Here is a 22220-nt window from a genome sequence, read left to right on the forward strand (position 1 = left end):
AGATACCATTGGCCTCCATTTTATTGCTGACATCAAAAACAGTGATTGCGTTAGAGATGTAAGCCATCATTACAAAAACCAAACATTACAAAACCAGAATTGGATAACATTTTTATCAAATTAGTTCAGATCAGATCTGCAGGTGAAGCATCTCATTTTCAACAGCTGGCATTGTAACAACAAACACGTGTTTGTTTACCCTCTGTCTAAATAAAAATCTCTGGGAAATGTCATGAATCCCTTTCCACTGAAAGTGGTGTGCTGTCTTTTTAATGGTGTAATATTACATTTAATGATTTAAGATCACACAAGACTGCTGAAATTGGACATGTTCTAGATTCTATTAACAGTTCTATCTATAAAGTGAAATATCCATTGAATGCCTTACAGAGCACATTGTGAGAGGGCAGAGAAGATTGAATAAAGCTTTTACATACAGGACAACTTCAGGAGAGCTTTGATAAAAACATTTATACGTAATACAAATGCAAAGTAATGCTGTATTTGGCGGTGATGGCTTCTATCGATGCGTGTGTTTCATACGTTTTCTTGCTGGCCATTCTCAGGAACCTCTTCAACAAAGGATGCAGGAAATATACCAGTATGTCCATTACATTGCCCCTCCAACCAGTCCTGGTTGACTAGGGATGGGGGAAAAAGTCAAAAACAGGTAAATGTGATATGAGTTTTTAGGCTAGATTATGTTGACATATCTGACAATGGTTCCTCACCTTTTGAGAGAAGTGTGATTGTATCTCCTTGATTGAAAGTCAGATCCTCCGGATTCGTGGACTCGTATGAATGAAGAGCCACCAAGTGTGCCTGGTCCTGATTCTGTTGTTGCTCACTCTCACTCTTAATAAACAAAACAGAGATAATCCCGCAGATAATTAGAACATTTTCTCTCTTCTAAGAGAGGAGCGCTCCATTCTGTGGCCGTCATAAGAGTAAATTGCATTCTTGGATTGTATTCTATTCTATTCTATTATTTTGGCGGAGGGGTGGTTATGAGTAGAATTAGGCATAATAAATCATAAAAACAAGTCATACAGTTGATATTCTATTTGAAAGTACTATCTGTCTATAGACATACATTCAAGTTGGCCCTTTATTCTCAGAACATCTGAAAGTTTTATATTTTTCAGATTGAAAACAAACATCTGTGCCAAAAATGGGCAGAAAAATAAATAAACTAATGACTATTTTGATTAATCTATCGATTATTTAAATGATAAAAAGCTAAATTGTATTGCTAAAAACTAAACATTCCATATGTTGTACAATGCTCTTTCAAAAAACTTTCAATCTTTCAGCTGACTAATCTTGGTCATGGAAACTGCTCTACGGTATGTCATTGAATAGTTTTGAGAAAGTTATGGCATCGGACATCAAGCCCATGCTACCAGTTACCTCCTTGACGTCAGCCCACAGTGTGAGGCGGCCACTGCGCGCGCCACTCCAAACATTCCCCATTTCAGTTTGGGAGTCGATCACCGTCTTTCCACTGTTCTCAGCTGTGAAGCTAGAAATAAAGGGACTTCAGTAGAGGCTACTTTTTTGGTAACAGTTGCGGTGTAGTAAAATGTGAAGGAATTCCACTAATTACTTATTTGTTGGTTATTCTGTAAATCTTAAAGAGTTTTTCTTAAAGGAACATTTCACCACAAAAAATATTATTTGTGGCGGTTAGGTGGCGTAGCGGAGATTGCGCTCGTCACCAATGCAAGAGGCTGCGGTCTCGACTCCCGGAGTCAGCATTGCCTTGGCTTGGGCTGATCGCTATACTAACTCGATTGGCTGGGTTAGGGGGAGGGAAGCCGTGGGTGGGAAACTGGCGTTGTGGACAGCGACGCCTACAGGTCAGGTCTGGGCGCCTGCTCAGCGGAGGCAGGACTTGATGAAGGCAGTGTGACCTCCCACGCGTTACACTTCACCAATGAGAGCCCTCGCTGCCAGGTGAGAAGAGAGCCACTGGCTGTCGCCGCACGTGTCGGAGGAAGCGTGCGGATACTTCAGGGTTCCCTTGTACCGACCAGTAGGAGAACATGTGCACAACAACCAGGTAGGGGAGGGGGGGAATTGGCACAACGACTAAATTGGGACGGGGAGAAAACAGAAAAATCGGAGAAAGAGAGATACAAAAAAAATATATATATTATTTGTATATCAATTGCACACCCTGTGATGATTTGAATTCATGACGATTTTTCTTCTACTCGCATGTCTCCACTGTGAATGTAGAATCCCAGAAAACGGTAGAAATACTTGATGAATCAAAGTTAACAGATTTGGTTTAACAGCAAAATGATATCAAAACATCAATTTACGAACTCACAACTTGTGCAGTATAATCCATGTCTCATTTATCCAGTCATATGTTGTATTTGTAGTACTTCACAAACAAATGCATTTTATACAACACTTGCTAACGAAAATAAGAGCTGCCTTCAAATTGAACTCGGTATTCACAACATTGGAAGTGAGCAATGATGTGCTCACAACTTCAACCCACTTCAAGTCATGACCACAAACTCACAAGTTCCATTTGAAGGCAGCATTGGACAGGACATGTTAGCAAGGTTTTAGAGAAAGGGCATGTGTTTGTGAAGTAACTGAGCACACAACTGGATAAATGAGACTCAGGTCATACTGCACAAGTTGCGAGAGAGTTTGTAAACAGACATTTAATATAGTTTTGCTGTTTTTAAACCAAATCTCCATGAACTTCTACTGTTTCTTTTTTATTTATGTCCACCGTGGAGACATGGGTGAAGTGCTCCTTTAAGTTTGAGTACTCAAGATGAAATTATTTTGCTCAACCAAATGGCATTACCTGAGATAGGTTGGGAGAATAAATTATGGGCATACATTTTCCTGTGTCTATATTAAGCATCTCACAAATTACTCACAAAACCTTCTTTCAATGTCATTTAACGTAGTGCTGTCAATATTAATGTGTTCATTTTTAATAATGATAAGTACTTATGATTACTTTCCCTTTCTTTATGACCGCAGGCCCTATCAATGCATCTTGCTACATATTTCTTAACTTGTGCATTAATGCATTAACCGCATGATGCTTGCGTGTTAAGAAATTATATTGTTAATGACGGCCCGCATATAAGACATCATATGGTTGCATTTCCCTTGATCTTGACAACTAGTGGTTAAAACTCACAAAACAAAAAAAAGATTGGGTAAAATGTAAACTTTTTGCAGAATAACAACTTAAGCCAGTTTGGGTGGAATGGTCCTTTACAGCACACTGTACCTCAAGGTGAGGGCGGTGGCAGGGAGCTGCAGCTTGGCGCTGATCTTTTCTAGCAGCGTCGTGTAGGGAGACCCGGGCAGTGTGGAGATGGCTATGTTGTATGTGAAAAACACTTTCACAATACATGACGGCGTTTCATCAGCCTAAGGAAAGGAGGAGATTTGTGCTTAGCATAGATGGAGGGCATACTTAACAGTCTCCAGCAGAGTAGGACAAATTCTTTTTCTCTCTCTCTCTCTCTCAGTGTTTGTCCACTTGGAACATAATTTGAGGGCAATTTTTGAGCACTTCAATGCCATTAAAAGTGACGCATGTACCCTAGGCTACTACCAACACCATGAATATGGAAGGCCAACAACTCATCCAATTTAATGTTCCTGCAATAATGTGTTCTATTCCCATGGTGATATTCAGAATATTCTCTTCATTCAAGTATAGGCCTACAGGGATATCGGCTTTCATTAATTTGTGCTAAACTAGGCTAGCTTGCAGCCGGATCGTTTTCTACTGAACGCACAGAGAGGCAATGGGTATCTATCTTCTTGTCTGACTCTGGAGAAGACATTTCCCACAATGTTGCCGTGTTCCTTTAATATGCATATAAACAGCTTCAAGACTTCAACTGGGATATGAGCAATTAGCCAGAATACTGTGCACTGCACATGTATAAACACACACTAATTTCCAGTGGAGCAGAGATGAGCTGTGGTGACTATTATTACGCATGTGACTCATCATCATCATCATCATCATCTTCGTTTTACGTCTATCTTCCCACTACAGTGAGGTTGGACGTGACTGAGATTTGATATGACATACCTCAGGTTCTGCTGTGCTCTCGAGAGTCGGAGCTGAAATTATGTATCCCCAGGGAAGAAGGGAAAACCGTTTTATTCATGTTATTGAAATAAATTCAGGAATTACCATAATTTCATCATAATTGATCAGACAGTAATTTATTTTAAATTCCTATACTAGCCTGAGTGATGCTAAACTGTGAGGCCTGAGTGATGCTAGACTGTGAGGCCTGAGTGATGCTAGACTGAGGCCTGAGTGATGCTAGACTGTGAGGCCTGAGTGATGCTAGACTGAGGCCTGAGTGATGCTAGACTGAGGCCTGAGTGATGCTAGACTGAGGTCTGAGTGATGCTAGACTGAGGCCTGAGTGATGCTAGACTGAGGCCTGAGTGATGCTAGACTGTGAGGCCTGAGTGATGCTAGACTGAGGCCTGAGTGATGCTAAACTGTGAGGCCTGAGTGATGCTAGACTGTGAGGCCTGAGTGATGCTAGACTGAGGCCTGAGTGATGCTAGACTGTGAGGCCTGAGTGATGCTAGACTGAGGCCTGAGTGATGCTAGACTGAGGCCTGAGTGATGCTAGACTGAGGCCTGAGTGATGCTAGACTGTGAGGCCTGAGTGATGCTAGACTGAGGCCTGAGTGATGCTAGACTGAGGCCTGAGTGATGCTAGACTGAGGCCTGAGTGATGCTAGACTGAGGTCTAAGTGATGCTAGACTATGAGGCCTAGGTGATGCTAGACTGTGATGTCTTAAGTGATTCTAAACTGTGAGGCCTAAGTGATTCTACTCCAAAACCTTATCCTTAGTTAGCCTATACAAGACCACTGAAAGCTCCACATTTTGCCAAGTTGAGTTTAAACACTAAGAACTTGACTTTAATCAGACATCAGATATTGAAGAAGTCCATACCAGAGTTACTTTCAGGACAAGATGGTGCTTCTCGTCTTGGAGGTGTCCCAATACCTCCCCCATTCTATGCACAATGAAAAAAGTGTTTGTGATATGAATATTTCAGAATCTGAAGGAATCCGAGGAAAAGCAAAAGCTGTGATTGGAGGTTCAATAAAAGAGGGCAGGGCTTGAGATAGGTCAATTACAACACAACTACTTCTAGAACGTCCAGTGTAGATCAAACATGTACTGTATGTGCTTTATTGTGCCTAAGATGGTTACCGTACTGTACATTCAGACACGAATGGCATGAGAAATTAAACTTTTTTTCAGTGTTTGTCCACTTGGAAGTATATCACGGCTACATACCTTATGCATACTGCACCTTATGTGTATACTGTATACTTACTTCACCAGACAAATGGCATGAGAAATGGAACCGTGCTTTACCTGCGTGAGTTTGACCGTTGACTTGAACACAACAGGCTACATTACATTAGCCAAACTGGCGTGAAGACATGCAAGTAAGGACACGTTTGATATTCTTACCGGAGTCTGTTTTGAAGATCTGCTGAGATCCAGATGTTCCAGGTAATTGGATGGAACAAGTCCCTTCTATAAAGGAATATTTTAGATTTCATTCAATCTTTATTTAAACTCAAAATCACATCGAGGGGCAGCCCTCATTTCCAATGTCGTAGAGTATTTACATTTGAGTGGTTACATTCAAATGAGGAGGTCAGTGAAAAGTGTGAAATAGCAAAATTATACTATGTCAAGTCTTCACATTTCATAAAACACGAAGGAAAAACAAAGCTGATTTCCCTCTAAAGGAGAAATTCTGCGATTTTTGGACTGAGGCTGTGTATAATGTTTCTCACACTTACAGATCATGTTGCTTGACAGCAGCAGTTCGATCATTGTTATCCAGGACAGGTGTGGTTTGCTTTTCCAGCATGTCCAGAAGTGTGCCGTTTAAACCTCAAATGCCATGGATAACAACATTCTCAGCGGCGATCAACAGATCACTAAAAAAAACTTACAGGTATGGGTCCAAAATCACCAATTCTTCTATTTGAGTTCTTGAATTCTTACTACCTTGCAGTAGTCTCTACATGTCCCTGGTTAGATATGTCTACATTGGTGTTTAGCAGCACTTAGCGCTTACTCTTTCATTGAAGATGACAGATGCCCAGTTGTCAGTTCCTTTCTGCAGTACAAACACAATGTTACCAGGCACCACAGCAAGCTCCTCACTGGTCTCGGGAGTGAACTCAAACAGAACAATGTGGGGTACTCCTTCCAAGGCCCTGTGAAGACAGGGAGACGTTCACAAAGGGTGAGGTTTTGAGGAGGACACTACATCACTATGGCCTTGATATTGAGTATCTGGATAAAAGAAAAAAAAGAAACAGATCCAATGTATCCAAATGCTATATTCTGAAAATGAACAGGGTTTGTCTTTCATGGTTATCAAGGGTTGTGGCGTTCTTTTAGCATTTGATTGATTGAAAAACAACATGAAAGTGGAACGTTAGTTATTCAGTGAATTTATAAAAGTTAAAATGCTAACACTAAAAGAGGTAAATGCTAGTGGAAGTCAATGGGGTCATTAGCATCTCTAAAAAGACCACAGGTTGCACCATTCAAACAACTACCGACCCATTTGACAACATTGATTATATAGAGACTTCTTCTTCTTCTAGAGACATGCTAATGGCCCCACTGACTTCCGCTTTCATCACACGTTCTAACAGTTTCCTTCTCCAATATCTGAAAAACCTAAACACTGGTGTCAATGCCTTTTGGAATGGATCGCAATTGACCACATTCACACAGTTGGCCATTTCACTCTCAGGTTGGGTTCCTTTCCAGCCTGTTCGTAACCAAGGTGGGCCAATGGCTCCCAGTTTGTGACAAATCAGATTCAGTTTTAGACAAAGCCGCAAGGGTACTGCAAGTGGGCCGCCAAATCATTGGCAAAATGCTAAGATTTTAATTAAAATACTATATATATATATTCTTCCTTTTCTTTTCTTTTTTTAACAAAATATTTAAAATGTTTCAAAACAAATGTAATTTCCTAAAACTGCTTAGAACCGCTGCCTTAGATATCTAAGTGGCCACCTAACTCATGCAGAATGAAGTGAGTATAAGAACCAACATACCTCAGAACCTCAGTTGTCTTAGGGACGGCAGGAGCATCTTCTACCTAAAACACAGCAGCACAATATTTCAATATTTTGCCCATAAGGTATTTGGTAACACTTTATACTTTATGGGGGGCACAATAACGATAATGTGGTTGACATTAAAGTTGCTGAGGTTTCAAAGACCATATAAATCCTCACTATATGTAAAAATACATATACATATTTATAAATATATAAAATACATATTCATTGACTTTCTGCTGTCCAGTTTTACAATGGAAAATGTATGGAGAAATGGGGCAGAAATTGTACAAATTGTGATGAGGGTGATGATTTCTATTTTCATTACACCTGTATGACCATACACACACACAAAACATATATTTTCTTTGTGTGTATACATTGTTCCTATGCTTTCTAGACCGGTGCACGAACCCTGCAAGGGCAATGGGCTCAATAAATTAATGTGTGTGGGACTCCCAACTGACCAGGATGTAGAGCGGGTTCCCAGTTTGATTCCCGCTCCTCCCGGGCAGCATGTCAAAGTGTCCTTGAGCAAGATACTTAACCCCTAATTGCACACGATGAGCAGGTTGGCAGCTTGCATGGTCATCTCTGCCATCGGTGTGTGAATGTGTGAGTGAATGGGTGAATGTGAGGAACAAAAAATTTAAAGCGATTTGGATAAAAGCGCTATATAAATGCACCATTTACCATTGACCATTTAACTAAACTAGAGCTATACTGTAGTTCTTGAATATGCTATTATCGGTACCGTAGCACCACAGTGTACCGTAGCACCACAGTACCGTAGCACCACAGTACCGCAGCACCACAGTACCGCAGCACCACAGTACCGCAGCACCACAGTACCGTAGCACCACAGTACCGTAGCACCACAGTACCGTACCAGTGGCTGTAACAGGGCACCACAGTACCGTACCAGTGGCTGTAACGGGGCAAAGCCTGAGAACTCATCCTGAGGAACGATGGAGGCAACAACCTAGAGACAATAAAAAACACACCATTAGTGCAACTCTGGCAATGTTATGGTATGTAATATAAAAAAACTTGCGCTCCTGACTCAAGGCTTTCCGAAGAGTAGGCCAGGTAGTAAGACCAACGTAAGGAGCTGATTGGTGGCACTCCCTGCCTCTTTTTTATTGGTCACTGCTAATTGGTTGGCTGCCTATTTATTGCCGCCTTTCAAGTCATGTCAGAAATATTGTAAATACGATTTTGAGAGCACATGGATGGTCCAACCAAGTTGGAATTAGGAGTGGGTAAAGGCCGACTTTTCTATGACACCCGGCCGCATTGCGGAGTTATGCCGTGTTTAGGGGGCCTGTTGGTTTTGTAAACATGGAAACATGTCACTTTCTTCACCCTATAAATAAATCATATTTTGCATCAATCTATTTTAAGAGGTTTTCAGTGTGCAGGCTTTTTCTTCATACTTTATTATTATGGTAGTAGTGGTATTGAGGCGTTAGCATTAGTTAGGTCTTACTCAGTGGTGTAGAGGTAGTTGCGGACCTGTGTATACCCTATATTACACTACTGCACAATAACATGACCTGTGTACACCCTATATTACACTACTGCACAATAACATGTACACCCTATATTACACTACTGCACAATAACATGACCTGTGTGTGTACACTCTATATTACACTACTGCACAATAAGATGACCTGTGTGTACACCCTATATTACACTACTGCACAATAACATGTACACCCTATATTACACTACTGCACAATAACATGACCTGTGTACACCCTATATTACACTACTGCACAATAACATGACCTGTGTACACCCTATATTACACTACTGCACAATAACATGACCTGTGTACACCCTATATTACACTACTGCACAATAACATGACCTGTGTACACCCTATATTACACTACTGCACAATAACATGTACACCCTATATTACACTACTGCACAATAACATGACCTGTGTACAGGGACGTGCACAGGACTTTAGAGGGGCAGGTGCTCAAAGGCTGAAAAGGGCACTACACTTGTGTGTATATATTAACCGAGCGCGCGATTTTTAAGGGCCCTTTTCGGGCGGGGGGCCCCCTTTTTATGCTTTTTTGGGGGGTTTTGGTGATCAAATATTGAATATTGAACTATAATAATCAGTGCAGGAGCTCACTTATCCTTGAAAGACACTTTTATCACTGACTTAAAAGGCCCATACATTTCCATAAATGTCCAGGGGGGAGGGAATAAGTGCTTACCCTACAGCCCCAAGAAGTGCTGTATATTCTGTATTGTTTAATATAAATGCATTTTGTATTCCAATCCCGATTTGTATTTGAGATTCCCAAATTCCATCGGACTTGACTTCTTCGTGTCCCTCAATGAGTGTAATACCAGCATTCAACTGTATGCGCCACAGCGGTTTCTATCATCATCATCACCACCCACGCTATGCATAAAATATATAGGTCCGCGGAGGAGGCCGTGCAAACTGCAATGGAATATGGGGCATCTCTCTCTCTGTCCCTAATATTTTGATTCTATCCTGATATTTTTCAGTTGGAAGGGCAGTCTATATGCGTAACGAAAAAAAAAAAAAAATTATTTTTTCAAAAAGGGCACTTTTTTGATGAGGCTCAAAAAGGCAGGTGCTCAGGCACCCCTTGGCCTCTATGTGTGCACGTGCCTGCCTGTGTACACCCTATATTACACTACTGCACAATAACATGACCTGTGTACACCCTATATTACACTACTGCACAATAACATGACCTGTGTACACCCCATACTACATTACTGCACAATAACAAATACTGTACCTTAGCTTTGCCCAGATAATCCTTCTTCACCAGTTCTGCCACACAGTGCTTGTTTGGTTTGAACAGCTCTCTGGCCGGGACTTCGAGCGGCTTGAACAGCTTCTGCTTCTGTCAGTGAGACATCACTGTTATCTCTCTCTCTCTCTCTCTCTCTCTCTCTCTCTCTCTCTCTCTCTCTCTCTCTCTCTCTCTCTCTCTCTCTCTCTCTCTCTCTCTCTCTCTCTCTCTCTCTCTCTCTCTCTCTCTCTCTCTCTCTCTCTCTCTCTCTCTCTCTCTCTCTCTCTCTCTCTCTCTCTCAAATACACATTGATTCTTTCAAACTCAAATACACATTATAAAAGACGGTGATGTGGAGGAATACCGGGCACTGGTGGTGGACTTCGTCACATGGTGCGAAAATAACCACGTCCAGCTAAATGTGAGGGAACTTGCTGTGGATCTGGGGAGGAGGAGGAGTACACCTGTGACCCCCGTTTCCATCAGGGGGGTCGACGTGGACATGGTTGAGGATTACAAATACCTCAGAGTGCACATCGACAATAAACTGAACGGGTTAAAACATGCTGAGGCACTTTACAAGAAGGGCCAGAGCCGACTACTTCCTCAGAAGGCTGAGATCCTTCAATGTCTGTACAAGGATGTTGAGGATGTTCTACAAGTCGGTGGTGGCGGGCGCCTGCTTGTACGCAGTGAGTGACCTGCTGGGGCAGCGGACTGACACACACAAAACATATCTAGACCGGTGCACGGACCCTGCAAGGGCAATGGGCTCAATAAATTAATGTGTGTGGGACTCCCAACTGACCAGGATGGACTGCAGAGCCCTGTCGATGAGGCTGAGCTTGGCCTCAGTTTTGTAGTTGAGCGCTTTCACCAGGTTCTCCTGGGCGGTCTCCCATTGGCCCAGCTGTGCCTGTACCAATGCCATGTTGTGCAGAACCTGGTGAGGGGAGATTTAGATTCTCTGTTATCTGTGTTACCAACACGGTCTTATCAGTAAACGTAAATAAATTACTAAACGACCGCAGGAAAAAAGGTACATAATGTATGTTATGTTATAGCCATTGTAGAAGCCAAAACCGACATATTAGAAGTTGTATTATTTATGGTGTTGTATTTGTGTTTGAACACTAGGGGGCACACCACCTCTACTATAAGAGGCTCTGCTGATCAGTGCAATCTATGCACCTGCCGAGGATTCACGCTTTCAAAACAGCTTTCATTGTTGGAACTGCCTTATATAACAAACAACTGACAACTGTTCTGTTAACCTTCATCATCATTCATCTTTCCTTTGGACAATAAAACCCTGCAAACTCAGCTGCAGCTTAGACATTCAACTATTTCAACATCCACAACTTTGTTAGCTGAGTAGGACATATCTAAGTGGGTGCATCGTGAAGCTTATCAATACATTTGGGGAGTGACAAGCGGCCACTACAGCCATAATTATATTTATTTACGTCTTGTTTAAGTAATGTATTTCGGCAAAAGTCTAAAACAAACGCAGTGACTGGGAGATGACCGATAATTGCGTTTGCAGGCGAGTGCTCACCACTAGTCACCCACCCTGCTAGATATAAACACAGCAATACTATAATGGTGTAATGGCTATGGTTAAGTTATATAGTTACGGTTAGGCTTGGGCGAGGCTATCAGAAATGTGTGTCTCGGTAGTCTTGAGGTAAAGGCACTTGCCTCTCATGCAAGCACCCTATAGGTTTGCTTCCCAGTAGGGGAACTCAAAGATTTTCTGAAAAAGTTAAAGAATTTTTAATAATGTAATATAATGTACTTATATGTACACACTGATGTAATTACAATTCAATACATTACTTATGGCTATAAGATAACGTACAAGTACCCTTTTTCTTTGGTCGATTAGTACTTTATTTACATATTTTAAGCAATATTGCACTACTCACACACCCCTACAATTCTCACATGGGTGTAATTATGTTCATTCAAAATCTTTTCATCAAACAGCAGTCATAAAAATGAAATATTCACAGGTACTGTAAATAAATGACTGGGATGTAAGTGCCCCTGAGCAAGGCACTGAACCTCTAACTGCTGTCCTGCTAACTTGTGTGAGGAAAATGGATATGTGAGCTACTTTGTGTCTATATGGGGGATGTGAAAAAATACAAATGGCAGTTACCATGTGTAGCATTGCCTATATACGACAAATGATGAGGAATGAAGAAGCAGCTCTTTCATAATAATAAAGTGTCCAAAAAGGAACTCAAACTGGAAAAAACTGAGACAGATGTGGAACTAGAACCGACCGAAATAACCACCAACAAGCAAATGATCAGGGAATAGATACTAGATCACATTTAAGGTAACCTATCCGGCTCCACAACGCTAGTTGAAATGGTCTTACCTCACAAGCATACAGCTTGTATCTGAGGCCGAGAGCTTTGTAATCAATCAGCTGGTTGCCCCTCAGCTCTCTGAAGGCCTGCTGGTAATCAGCTAAACTCTCCTCAAACCTGTAAACAGGAGCCACCGCCACTAATGACACAACATGGGTAATAAATAATCACAGATCAAATTGTTGTTGTTATGAATGTACAGTATTTTCAAATGATGCATAATATGAACATTACAGATGAACACAATTAGCAATGTTGTTCCTTTAAAGGTGCAGTATGTCGTTTTGGGGGGATATGTTTTTAGCTTTAGAGTTGTGGAAAGGTTCTATGGTATGACATTACAATTAAACTATGCTCAGGGGAAAACTGTGTCATGGGACATTGAAAAGTTACTGTTGTGAAGGGCCAGATTAAACCGAATATATATATTTATTTATATATATATATTTAATTGTATTTGTATATTCTCTAATATTCCCTGATATCCCTTGTATATTCCTTGTACAATATGCATTGAATATCCATTCTGGCCTACTGAACATCCCATAATAGTCTCCATTCTACTATTGGTCGAGACCTTGGTGCCAGGCTGCCATACCCCTCAGACCTAGTTCAAACGTACCGCTCCACATGTACGAACAAGTCCTAGTTCCGCGTAGGAATCTGACTACCGCACCACTAATGGGACTATTTGTTCATAGTGCGTATATATACTGCGCTACTAAAGTAGGACTTTCTTTTCAGTCCAGTTTCTTACCCTCCAATAGAGTCACAGACGTAAAGCCTCCCCGCGACGCCACGTGTGGGAGTAAGGCCAAGTTCGCCTACCATCGGTATTGAGACATCGTGTATATTAATATTTGAATAGTCATATTTGGCACTATATCGTCGAGTTGGACGTAGTCTATTAAGCTAATAATAGTCTGTTAATATATAGTGCTTCGTGCGGTGAGAATACTACCGTAGTCAGTACCCCATCGTTTCGGGCAGAGAACTGGCTGCTTAACCAGGGTGGTTGACCCCACGTGAAGCTGCACCCGAGGAGCCCCAGAGCCGACGAGCGAGTGGACCTGTATACCGGATTATTCTACCGACGACAGCCCGCCTTCCCAGGCACGGATTATGCTTTGTATACTTTGATTATTCCATGGATAAAGACCCCCGACACTGCCGTGTGTTGGAACCCCCCCCCTGGAGAGGACGCAAGGTGAGGAGACGCTCTGCAAGACGAGGTCGCTTCACATCTCTCCCCCGTGGACCGGAGAGAGCCGGCCCACAAAGAGTCCACCTGCTTTCATCTGTGGTCCAAGGATCGCCGGCGCATTGAACGGCACTACAGTGGGTTCACCTGGGATACCCTTGGCCGGATGAGGCAGCCGGATTCTACCCCCCCCCCCTTCCTACTCCTGTCGGCTTACAAGCGACCGGATTAACCCCCCCTAGTGTGTCCAGTATATAATCATTAAAGTATCATTGCTGTTATTCCTTAAACTATTCCAGGTCGTATATGTACCACCTGCGCCTTCAGAGATTGGACATTCTCTATTGATATACCGACGAATACTCTTGCCATAAAAGTGCATACTAATTTCCATTCATAAATGTGATTGATTTGATTAAGTGCTTGCTCTACACACCATCGCTGTGTAGAAATAAATACCTATTTCTAATTCGTACATTTGTGTTGGATCCGTTTCATCTACGTGACAGTGTTCATCATAATATATTTATGCCGTGTACTGGGTGGCCAAATATTAAGTACAAAGGTAGTGGTAGTAAGTATCATATCTAGTAATACAGTCAGGGAATTGTACCCCTCAGTTACAATTGGTCCTTCGAGCCGGAGGGTAATTAGTGTAATGTTGGTATGGTGTTATTAATATTGAAATGGCCTATGATGAGCACTCCACGAAACGATCCTCCTAACCAACGCCCGCAGCGCGAACGACGGCTCCCTCAGTACTTAGAGGCTTACGCTGTCAGTCAACAACCTAGTCTTCTACTAACAGTAAACGCGGTAAAACTAGAGAGTAAAAGTATGTCTAACCCCAGCGCCCAGACTACCCCGACCATGGAGGCCCCTACGGGCTCTGGTGTAGCTGACCAAGTTCACGGTGGGGACCGGTGGGAACCAGACATGACTTCACACCCCGCCAGTACTGAAGAAGTAGTCCCCGATGAGTCCCGGGAGGAATACAACGCTACCGAGAGAGAACTCGGCACGGAAGAAGACGGGGAGAGCACCGTGGAGATAGAGCTCCAAGGCTCCGCAAGGAGTACCCCGAGGGAAGGCTCCCCTATACAACCGCCTTCTCCCAGCGAGGCAGAGAGGACCCTACAGCAGGCCTTCCTCATCAGCCTGAACGCCGCTGCTGAACGCGACCGACTGCAGATCCAGCAGCGGAGCGAGGAAGAGCATATACGTCTAGAACTAAGACGCATTCAGAGAGAAGAGAATGTGGCCCGAGACCGAGCAGACAGCCAGCGAGCAGCTGCTGGTGCTCTACGGGACGCAGAGCGCGACAGACAGCAAGCGCAACTAATAGAACAGCTGATCAGACGGACAACACCCTCTCCCTCCGCCAGAGGCTCCAGGAACTCGTCTAGACACACCTCCAGGGCGGCATCCCCTAGCCGAGTAAACAACCCTGAACTTGACCAACAGACGAGGTCTATACCCCCCACAGACCACCTCCCCCCACCGGTCCAAGCGAGACCTAGCAACCGGGAAGGAGCAGCATATCCTGTGGAGAGGCTAAACCAGAGACTACAAGCACTGGATGACCTAACTGAAGACGAAGAGGAAGAGGAGGAGAACCACGCCCGACGACAGCACAGTACTCTACCGGACCAGGAGGTCCGGTACAGCCCAGGCTGTGCTCCCGCGGAGCTGCGCTACAGACCCCCGACTCTATGCGCGGGTGAGCACGACGCACGACCCGCACCGAGGAACGGCACCTGGACAGGCGGGCCATGGTACACTGCCGGTACCAGCCCATACCAAGGAGCGGGAGGAGACTCGCCTAGGAGGCCTCTCCCCCAACGCTCGCCGATGTATCCACAGTCAGCGTCATACATTGGCACGCCTATGGTACCCGACTTCACCCAGGAGAACCGGGCCCAGTATACGGAACTCCGCATGTGTCTGGAGACCATGTTGGTGGATGTATTGGATGAACGCCATAAATGCGCCATCCTACTGAAGCACTTAAAGGTGCCCCGCGCACATAATATAGCACTCGCCTACGCGACTTCCACCACCCCATACACAGCAGCGCTGGTAGCATTGGACCAGAGGTATGGGCGCATATGGGATTACGTGATCCAGGAGATCCGACACATCGACCGCTTACCCCCAGCAATAGACAATCGAGCACTGGACGACCTGTCCGTCGGAGTGCAGTCCCTGGTAGGGATGTTGGGAGCGCAGAGAGAGAAGGGGAGGCATGAACTTTGCGCCAACTCAGGTGTGGAAGGGATCTTGGAGAAGCTGCCGCCCGCTCGACGGGAGCGTTTTAGGCGACAGAGGGACCACCGAGACCCGAATGGCCCCGAACCGAACCTCCTCGATCTGGCGGACTTCCTGGCGAGAGAGGTCGGCAGCCTACGGCTGGATACATTCGGACGGAGCACCCCTGGCTCCAGAGAAGGAACCAGACGACTAAATGATGGAAGAGGATCGGTGACTGTGATGCACCAATCGGAGTCAGTACCGAGCGGCAGGAGCCACAGTGCCCCCTCCAGAACAGAGAGGTGGAGGATGGTGTGCCCCTACTGTGAGAAGGAACACTGGCTAGCGCAATGTGACTCCTTCCCCAAGCTGAACGCGGAGGAGGCAGGTCAATGGATGGAGTCCAACAAGCGCTGTTTTCGCTGTGCGCGCTCACACATGGCAGCCGAGTGCCGCTTAAAGAAGAGGTGCACCAAGTGCGATGGAGCCCATCTGGACATACTTCACGACAGTAACAGACGGCGCCCTTCACCCGCACCATCCAGCAGCAAAGCGAGCGTCGTGTACATCGATCCCGCCAGCAGCGGTGGAGCCCGAGTACTCCTAAAGGTGGTGAGTGTGACACTGGGCTGCCAGAATAGGGTCCTGGACACTTGCGCCGTCCTCGATGACGGGTCAGAGAGGACCCTGCTGCTCGCCTCCGCTGCGGCCCAGCTGGGGCTGCGGGGAAGCGAAACCCAAATGACAATTCGGACAATGGGACGGGATTTGAAGACGATAAAGGGCGAGAATGTCTCATTCTCTATCGCAGCAAGCGGCCAGCCTGAGCGACGGTGCCAGATTGCAGACGCTTTCACCGGCCAAGAAATAGGACTGCCGCGGTGCACGTGCCCCGTCGCCAAGCTGATGGAGAAATGTGTACATCTGCGCGGGTTACCGGTCCCGCTCATGGACGATGCTATGCCGACCCTGTTGATGGGCTCCGACCATGCAGACCTCATTGTCCCGATGGACCGGGTTCATACCGGACCCCGGGGCTGTCCTGCAGCAGTCGAGACCCGTTTGGGATGGACTCTCCAAGGCCCGCTCGCCAGGTCTCTCAACCGAAGTACAGCCACTAGATGTCTCCACTCCCGAGTCACAGAGGGAGAAACCGCACTCCTGCAGCACGTAGAGCGGCTATGGACCTTGGAACAAATGCCCTTTGAGAACGGAAAGAAAGACATTCGCTCTAAAGATGACATTTACGCCATTCACCTCCTCGAGACAGGGACCAAGAGAGTCCCGGTCAACGGCGTGTTGAGATACGCCACGCCACTCCTGCGGCGAGAAGGAATGCCTACTTTCCACGCCAAGACAGACGCCACAGAGCGGTACCTGCTGAACACGGAGCGGCGCTTAGCCAGGAACCCCGCCCAGGGGAGTGTGTACCGCGCTGAGATTGAGGAGCTCATCACAGCGGGACACGTCACAAAGATGGACATTGAAGAGGCTGACCAGACCACTGAATCGTGGTACGTGCCTCACCACAAGGTCCATCACAACGGTAAAGACCGCATGGTGTTTAGCTGCAGCTACCAGATCGGATCCCAAGATCTGAATAGAGAGTTACTGCCCGGTCCCACACTCGGCCCCTCCCTACTCGGCGTTCTACTCCGCTTCCGCCGGGAGGAGGTGGCCATCAGCGGGGACATTAGGGGAGTGTTCCTGCAGGTGAGACTAGTGGAGGCGGACAAGCCCCTGTTGCGGTTCCTATGGAGAGAGAGGCCAGGAGATGAGCACCCAGCCATCTACCAATGGGAAGTCCTCCCCTTCGGAACGACGTGCAGCCCCTGCTGTGCTACATTTGCACTACGGAAACATGTAGCAGAGGACCCAGCAGCGGACGAAGAGGTCCGACACAGCGTAAAGAACAGCTTCTACGTAGACAACTGTCTACAAAGCCTTTCAACCCAGGAAGAGGCCGAGGCTCTCCTGATTAAACTCCGCGCCTCATTGATCAAAGGCGGCTTTGATCTCAGGCGGTGGGCCAGCAGCGATCCGCGGGTACTGCGCAGCCTCTCCTCCGAGGACAAGGCGGCCAGCAGCGAGACCTGGATGGCTACAATCCCGGGAGAAGCCCAGGAGATGACCCTGGGATTGGTGTGGCGATTCAAAGCAGATTCGCTTCACTACAGACACAGGCCCCTGACTACGGAGCAGGGAAGGCCGGCGGCGGCGCCGACCACCAGACGGAGTGTGTACACAGCACTCGCCCGACAGTGTGACCCGCTGGGATGTATTCTACCGTACACCACCAGGGCAAGGATGATTGTACGAGCGTTGTGGGACAGGGACCAGGGCTGGGACGACCCCATTCCCGCGCACCTTGCATCCACCTGGAGAGAGTGGGAGATGGAGCTCCACTCACTCCCAGGCGTTAATATGCGCCGAAGCTACTTCCCACCCACGGTGAGGCCAGAGACATGTAAAATGGACTTGCACGTCTTCAGTGACGCCTCAGAGGTCGCATACGGATCAGTAGCCTACTTGCGGGCCCGAGAGAAGGGGGGAGAGATCTACACAGCATTTGTCCTCGCCCGCTCGAGAGTAGCCCCACGCAAGCAACAATCTATCCCACGTCTGGAGCTCTGCGCAGCCCTAGCCGGAGCGCACCTAGCCACGCTCGTCCAACGTGGGCTCACCATACCGGTGTCTAGAACAGTCCTGTGGTCAGATTCCACGACGGTACTCGCCTGGATCAAATCGGACTCATGCAGGTACAGGGTCTTCGTGGGAGTCAGAGTCACCGAGATTCAAGACTTAACCGAAGAGTTAACCGGAGAAACAGAGTGGCGCTACGTTGATACAAAGCAGAACCCAGCTGACGTCATCACCCGGGGGATGCCCCTGGATGACCTCACCCGTCGCAATGTCTACAGTGACGGCCCCGCATTCCTAAGACTCCCGGAAGGACAGTGACCCATGCCTATCCCGAGGGAGGCCAGTCAGGAGGAGGCTGAGAATAAGAAGCCTGTGTTCTGTGGATTGAGCACTGTTATCTCCGCAGACCCCAACACACTCCTGATGGGGCGGCTAGATCCTGCATTACCCCAGACAATGTGCCGGCCTGAAGAAGCGAACGGCCGACGAATGTGGAGGTGCAGCCAAGTATTGGCCGACAGGTTTTGGAGCAGTTTCCTACTGCACTACCTGCCGTCTCTGCAGACCCGCCAGGGGTGGGTAGAGGAGAGAGACAATTTGACAGAAGGAACAGTCGTCATGATTATTGATCAATCACTGCCCAGAGCTATGTGGCTGGCCGGCCGCGTAAGCAAAGTGATCACCGGTGCCGACGGCAAGGTCCGAGCAGCTGAAGTGCTCGTCCAGGGTCGCACTTACACCCGTCCCGTGGCGAGGCTCATAGAACTGCCTCGACTCCCAGACACAATCGATGATGACCATGACCCTATAACCCTATGACTTTGTGAAGTTGACTGACCCCTACAGCAAACCCTTATGTGTAAATAGACAACGCGATTAATCTGTCTCTGTTTAACTGATTAGGTCTGGGACCAATCAGGGGGTGGCTGTTGTGAAGGGCCAGATTAAACCGAATATATATATTTATTTATATATATATATTTAATTGTATTTGTATATTCTCTAATATTCCCTGATATCCCTTGTATATTCCTTGTACAATATGCATTGAATATCCATTCTGGCCTACTGAACATCCCATAATAGTCTCCATTCTACTATTGGTCGAGACCTTGGTGCCAGGCTGCCATACCCCTCAGACCCAGTTCAAACGTACCGCTCCACATGTACGAACAAGTCCTAGTTCCGCGTAGGAATCTGACTACCGCACCACTAATGGGACTATTTGTTCATAGTGCGTATATATACTGCGCTACTAAAGTAGGACTTTCTTTTCAGTCCAGTTTCTTACCCTCCAATAGAGTCACAGACGTAAAGCCTCCCCGCGACGCCACGTGTGGGAGTAAGGCCAAGTTCGCCTACCATCGGTATTGAGACATCGTGTATATTAATATTTGAATAGTCATATTTGGCACTATATCGTCGAGTTGGACGTAGTCTATTAAGCTAATAATAGTCTGTTAATATATAGTGCTTCGTGCGGTGAGAATACTACCGTAGTCAGTACCCCATCGTTTCGGGCAGAGAACTGGCTGCTTAACCAGGGTGGTTGACCCCACGTGAAGCTGCACCCGAGGAGCCCCAGAGCCGACGAGCGAGTGGACCTGTATACCGGATTATTCTACCGACGACAGCCCGCCTTCCCAGGCACGGATTATGCTTTGTATACTTTGATTATTCCATGGATAAAGACCCCCGACACTGCCGTGTGTTGGAACCCCCCCCCCTGGAGAGGACGCAAGGTGAGGAGACGCTCTGCAAGACGAGGTCGCTTCACGTCTCTCCCCCGTGGACCGGAGAGAGCCGGCCCACAAAGAGTCCACCTGCTTTCATCTGTGGTCCAAGGATCGCCGGCGCATTGAACGGCACTACAGTGGGTTCACCTGGGATACCCTTGGCCGGATGAGGCAGCCGGATTCTACCCCCCCCCCCTTCCTACTCCTGTCGGCTTACAAGCGACCGGATTAACCCCCCCTAGTGTGTCCAGTATATAATCATTAAAGTATCATTGCTGTTATTCCTTAAACTATTCCAGGTCGTATATGTACCACCTGCGCCTTCAGAGATTGGACATTCTCTATTGATATACCGACGAATACTCTTGCCATAAAAGTGCATACTAATTTCCATTCATAAATGTGATTGATTTGATTAAGTGCTTGCTCTACACACCATCGCTGTGTAGAAATAAAGACCTATTTCTAATTCGTACATTTGTGTTGGATCCGTTTCATCTACGTGACAGTGTTCATCATAATATATTTATGCCGTGTACTGGGTGGCCGAATATTAAGTACAAAGGTAGTGGTAGTAAGTATCATATCTAGTAATACAGTCAGGGAATTGTACCCCTCAGTTACAGTTACCATTATACTGTTGTTATTGTTGTTGTTGTTGTTTACAATTGCAGGGCCAGAAATCCTGTTTACAAATATGTTTACTATTCAAAGAAGCATCTGCTAGGCTTCTGTTTGATTTACAGTGCTTCAAAAATGATTTTAGGATCAAATGAGATAGACTCCAAGAATTACATCATAGCAGCAGGCTCTGCGACTGTAAACAATTATCACTCTCAAAACAACGTACTGCACCTTTAATGTCATGCAATACTGTCTCTCATGTGGCCCAGTTCATTAGGATGGAAGGTACATCTTGCCTTTCCTTTTTGAAGAATGTCAGCCCTCTTTGAAAGAAGGCGACAGCCAAATGTTCATCCTTGGATATGCTGCAGTCAAACGCCTGAGAGGAAGAATGACAACAGAAACCTGTGTAACTTCCTCCCAAAGGAGATCAGAAAAAGGTGCTTCACTTCTCCTTTTTCGATGACTTGCATTTTTCTTTTGTAAATAACCGAATGTACCAAAGCCATTACATAAAAAAAGGCTTTTCTTAACCCTTTCACTACCACACTACCAAATGGTTAACCCTTTCACTGTGACAATACAGAAGGTTAACCCTGTCACTGCCACAGGACAAAGGGTTAACCCTTTCACTACCAGACTACAGACGGTTAACCGCCTGTAGTGTGGTAGTGAACGGGTTAACCCTTTGTCCTGTGGCAGTGACAGGGTTAATGTCATCTTTAGTGGCACAGAGTGTTACATCTTTCTATGCTATTACAAGTCCACTAAGCACCAGTAGATGTGGGCTCACCTTTTCAGCAGCATCCAAGTCCTGGTTAAGCAGGTGGAGGCATCCGATGTTGAAAGCAATTTTCGAGTTTTTCTCTTCGATGCGATAAAAAATGGCGAGTGCTCCTGATAAATCCTGTCTTTCAACAGAAGCTACAGCCTCGTCCCACTGTTGCAGGGTGCTCACAAAAGACATGGTGACCGTTCAGAACTGCACTGAGCGACAGACATAAAAACAAGGAAACACTCTCTTTAAAGCAGACACATTTCCCCAGAGATGGTTGGCGGGAAGTGTGATGACCACTGTTGCGGAAACTTCTCTAAAACCTTAGTTAACCAAACTACTATCTTACTTCACAATGAGAAGGAGTTAAAGGACCATACCGGTCTTGTTTGATGACATCACGGTGTGTATCATATAAAACATGATTAGTTTCAAAGGCTTTGCGCTATCTATATGTTGCCCAGTTAGAATAGAACAGAAGTACTTTATTGATCCCGAGGGAAATTCAGCACCACAGATCGCTCTCAATTAACATTTAGAATAAGAACAAGGGTACACAGTCAGAGATATACATTCTAAAATATGTATATACATTCTAAAATATACAGTCCAAAAATATACAGTAAAATGTACAGTAAAATGTACAGGAAGATATACATGGATGTATACTGTTAC

The 22220-nt window shown here is 45.8% G+C and overlaps 1 protein-coding gene across 3 annotated transcripts; it reads right to left on the reverse strand.

Moving 5' to 3' along the window:
* Window positions 1-505: 505 nt before the first annotated feature.
* Window positions 506-21737, reverse strand: ncf2 (neutrophil cytosolic factor 2; the record flags this gene model as incomplete). 3 transcript variants are annotated; one of them, XM_084325569.1, is made up of 15 exons in its annotated part: window positions 506-641; window positions 732-855; window positions 1411-1522; window positions 3272-3414; window positions 4091-4122; window positions 4982-5045; window positions 5513-5578; window positions 6132-6273; window positions 7132-7175; window positions 8060-8119; window positions 9939-10046; window positions 10744-10878; window positions 12325-12433; window positions 21067-21149; window positions 21564-21737. In XM_084325569.1, 15 exons carry the CDS (start codon window positions 21735-21737, stop codon window positions 538-540), a joined length of 1500 nt encoding a protein of 499 aa, XP_084181695.1. In that variant the 3' UTR covers window positions 506-537. The 3 variants fall into 3 exon arrangements, with proteins under 3 accessions (XP_084181695.1, XP_084181694.1, XP_084181696.1); XM_084325568.1 differs by having other exon boundaries at window positions 8027-8119; XM_084325570.1 differs by lacking the exon at window positions 9939-10046.
* Window positions 21738-22220: the final 483 nt, after the last annotated feature.

Source organism: Notolepis coatsorum, assembly GCF_963971535.1.
Source record: "Notolepis coatsorum genome assembly, chromosome: 12".
Lineage (NCBI taxonomy): Eukaryota > Metazoa > Chordata > Actinopteri > Aulopiformes > Paralepididae > Notolepis > Notolepis coatsorum.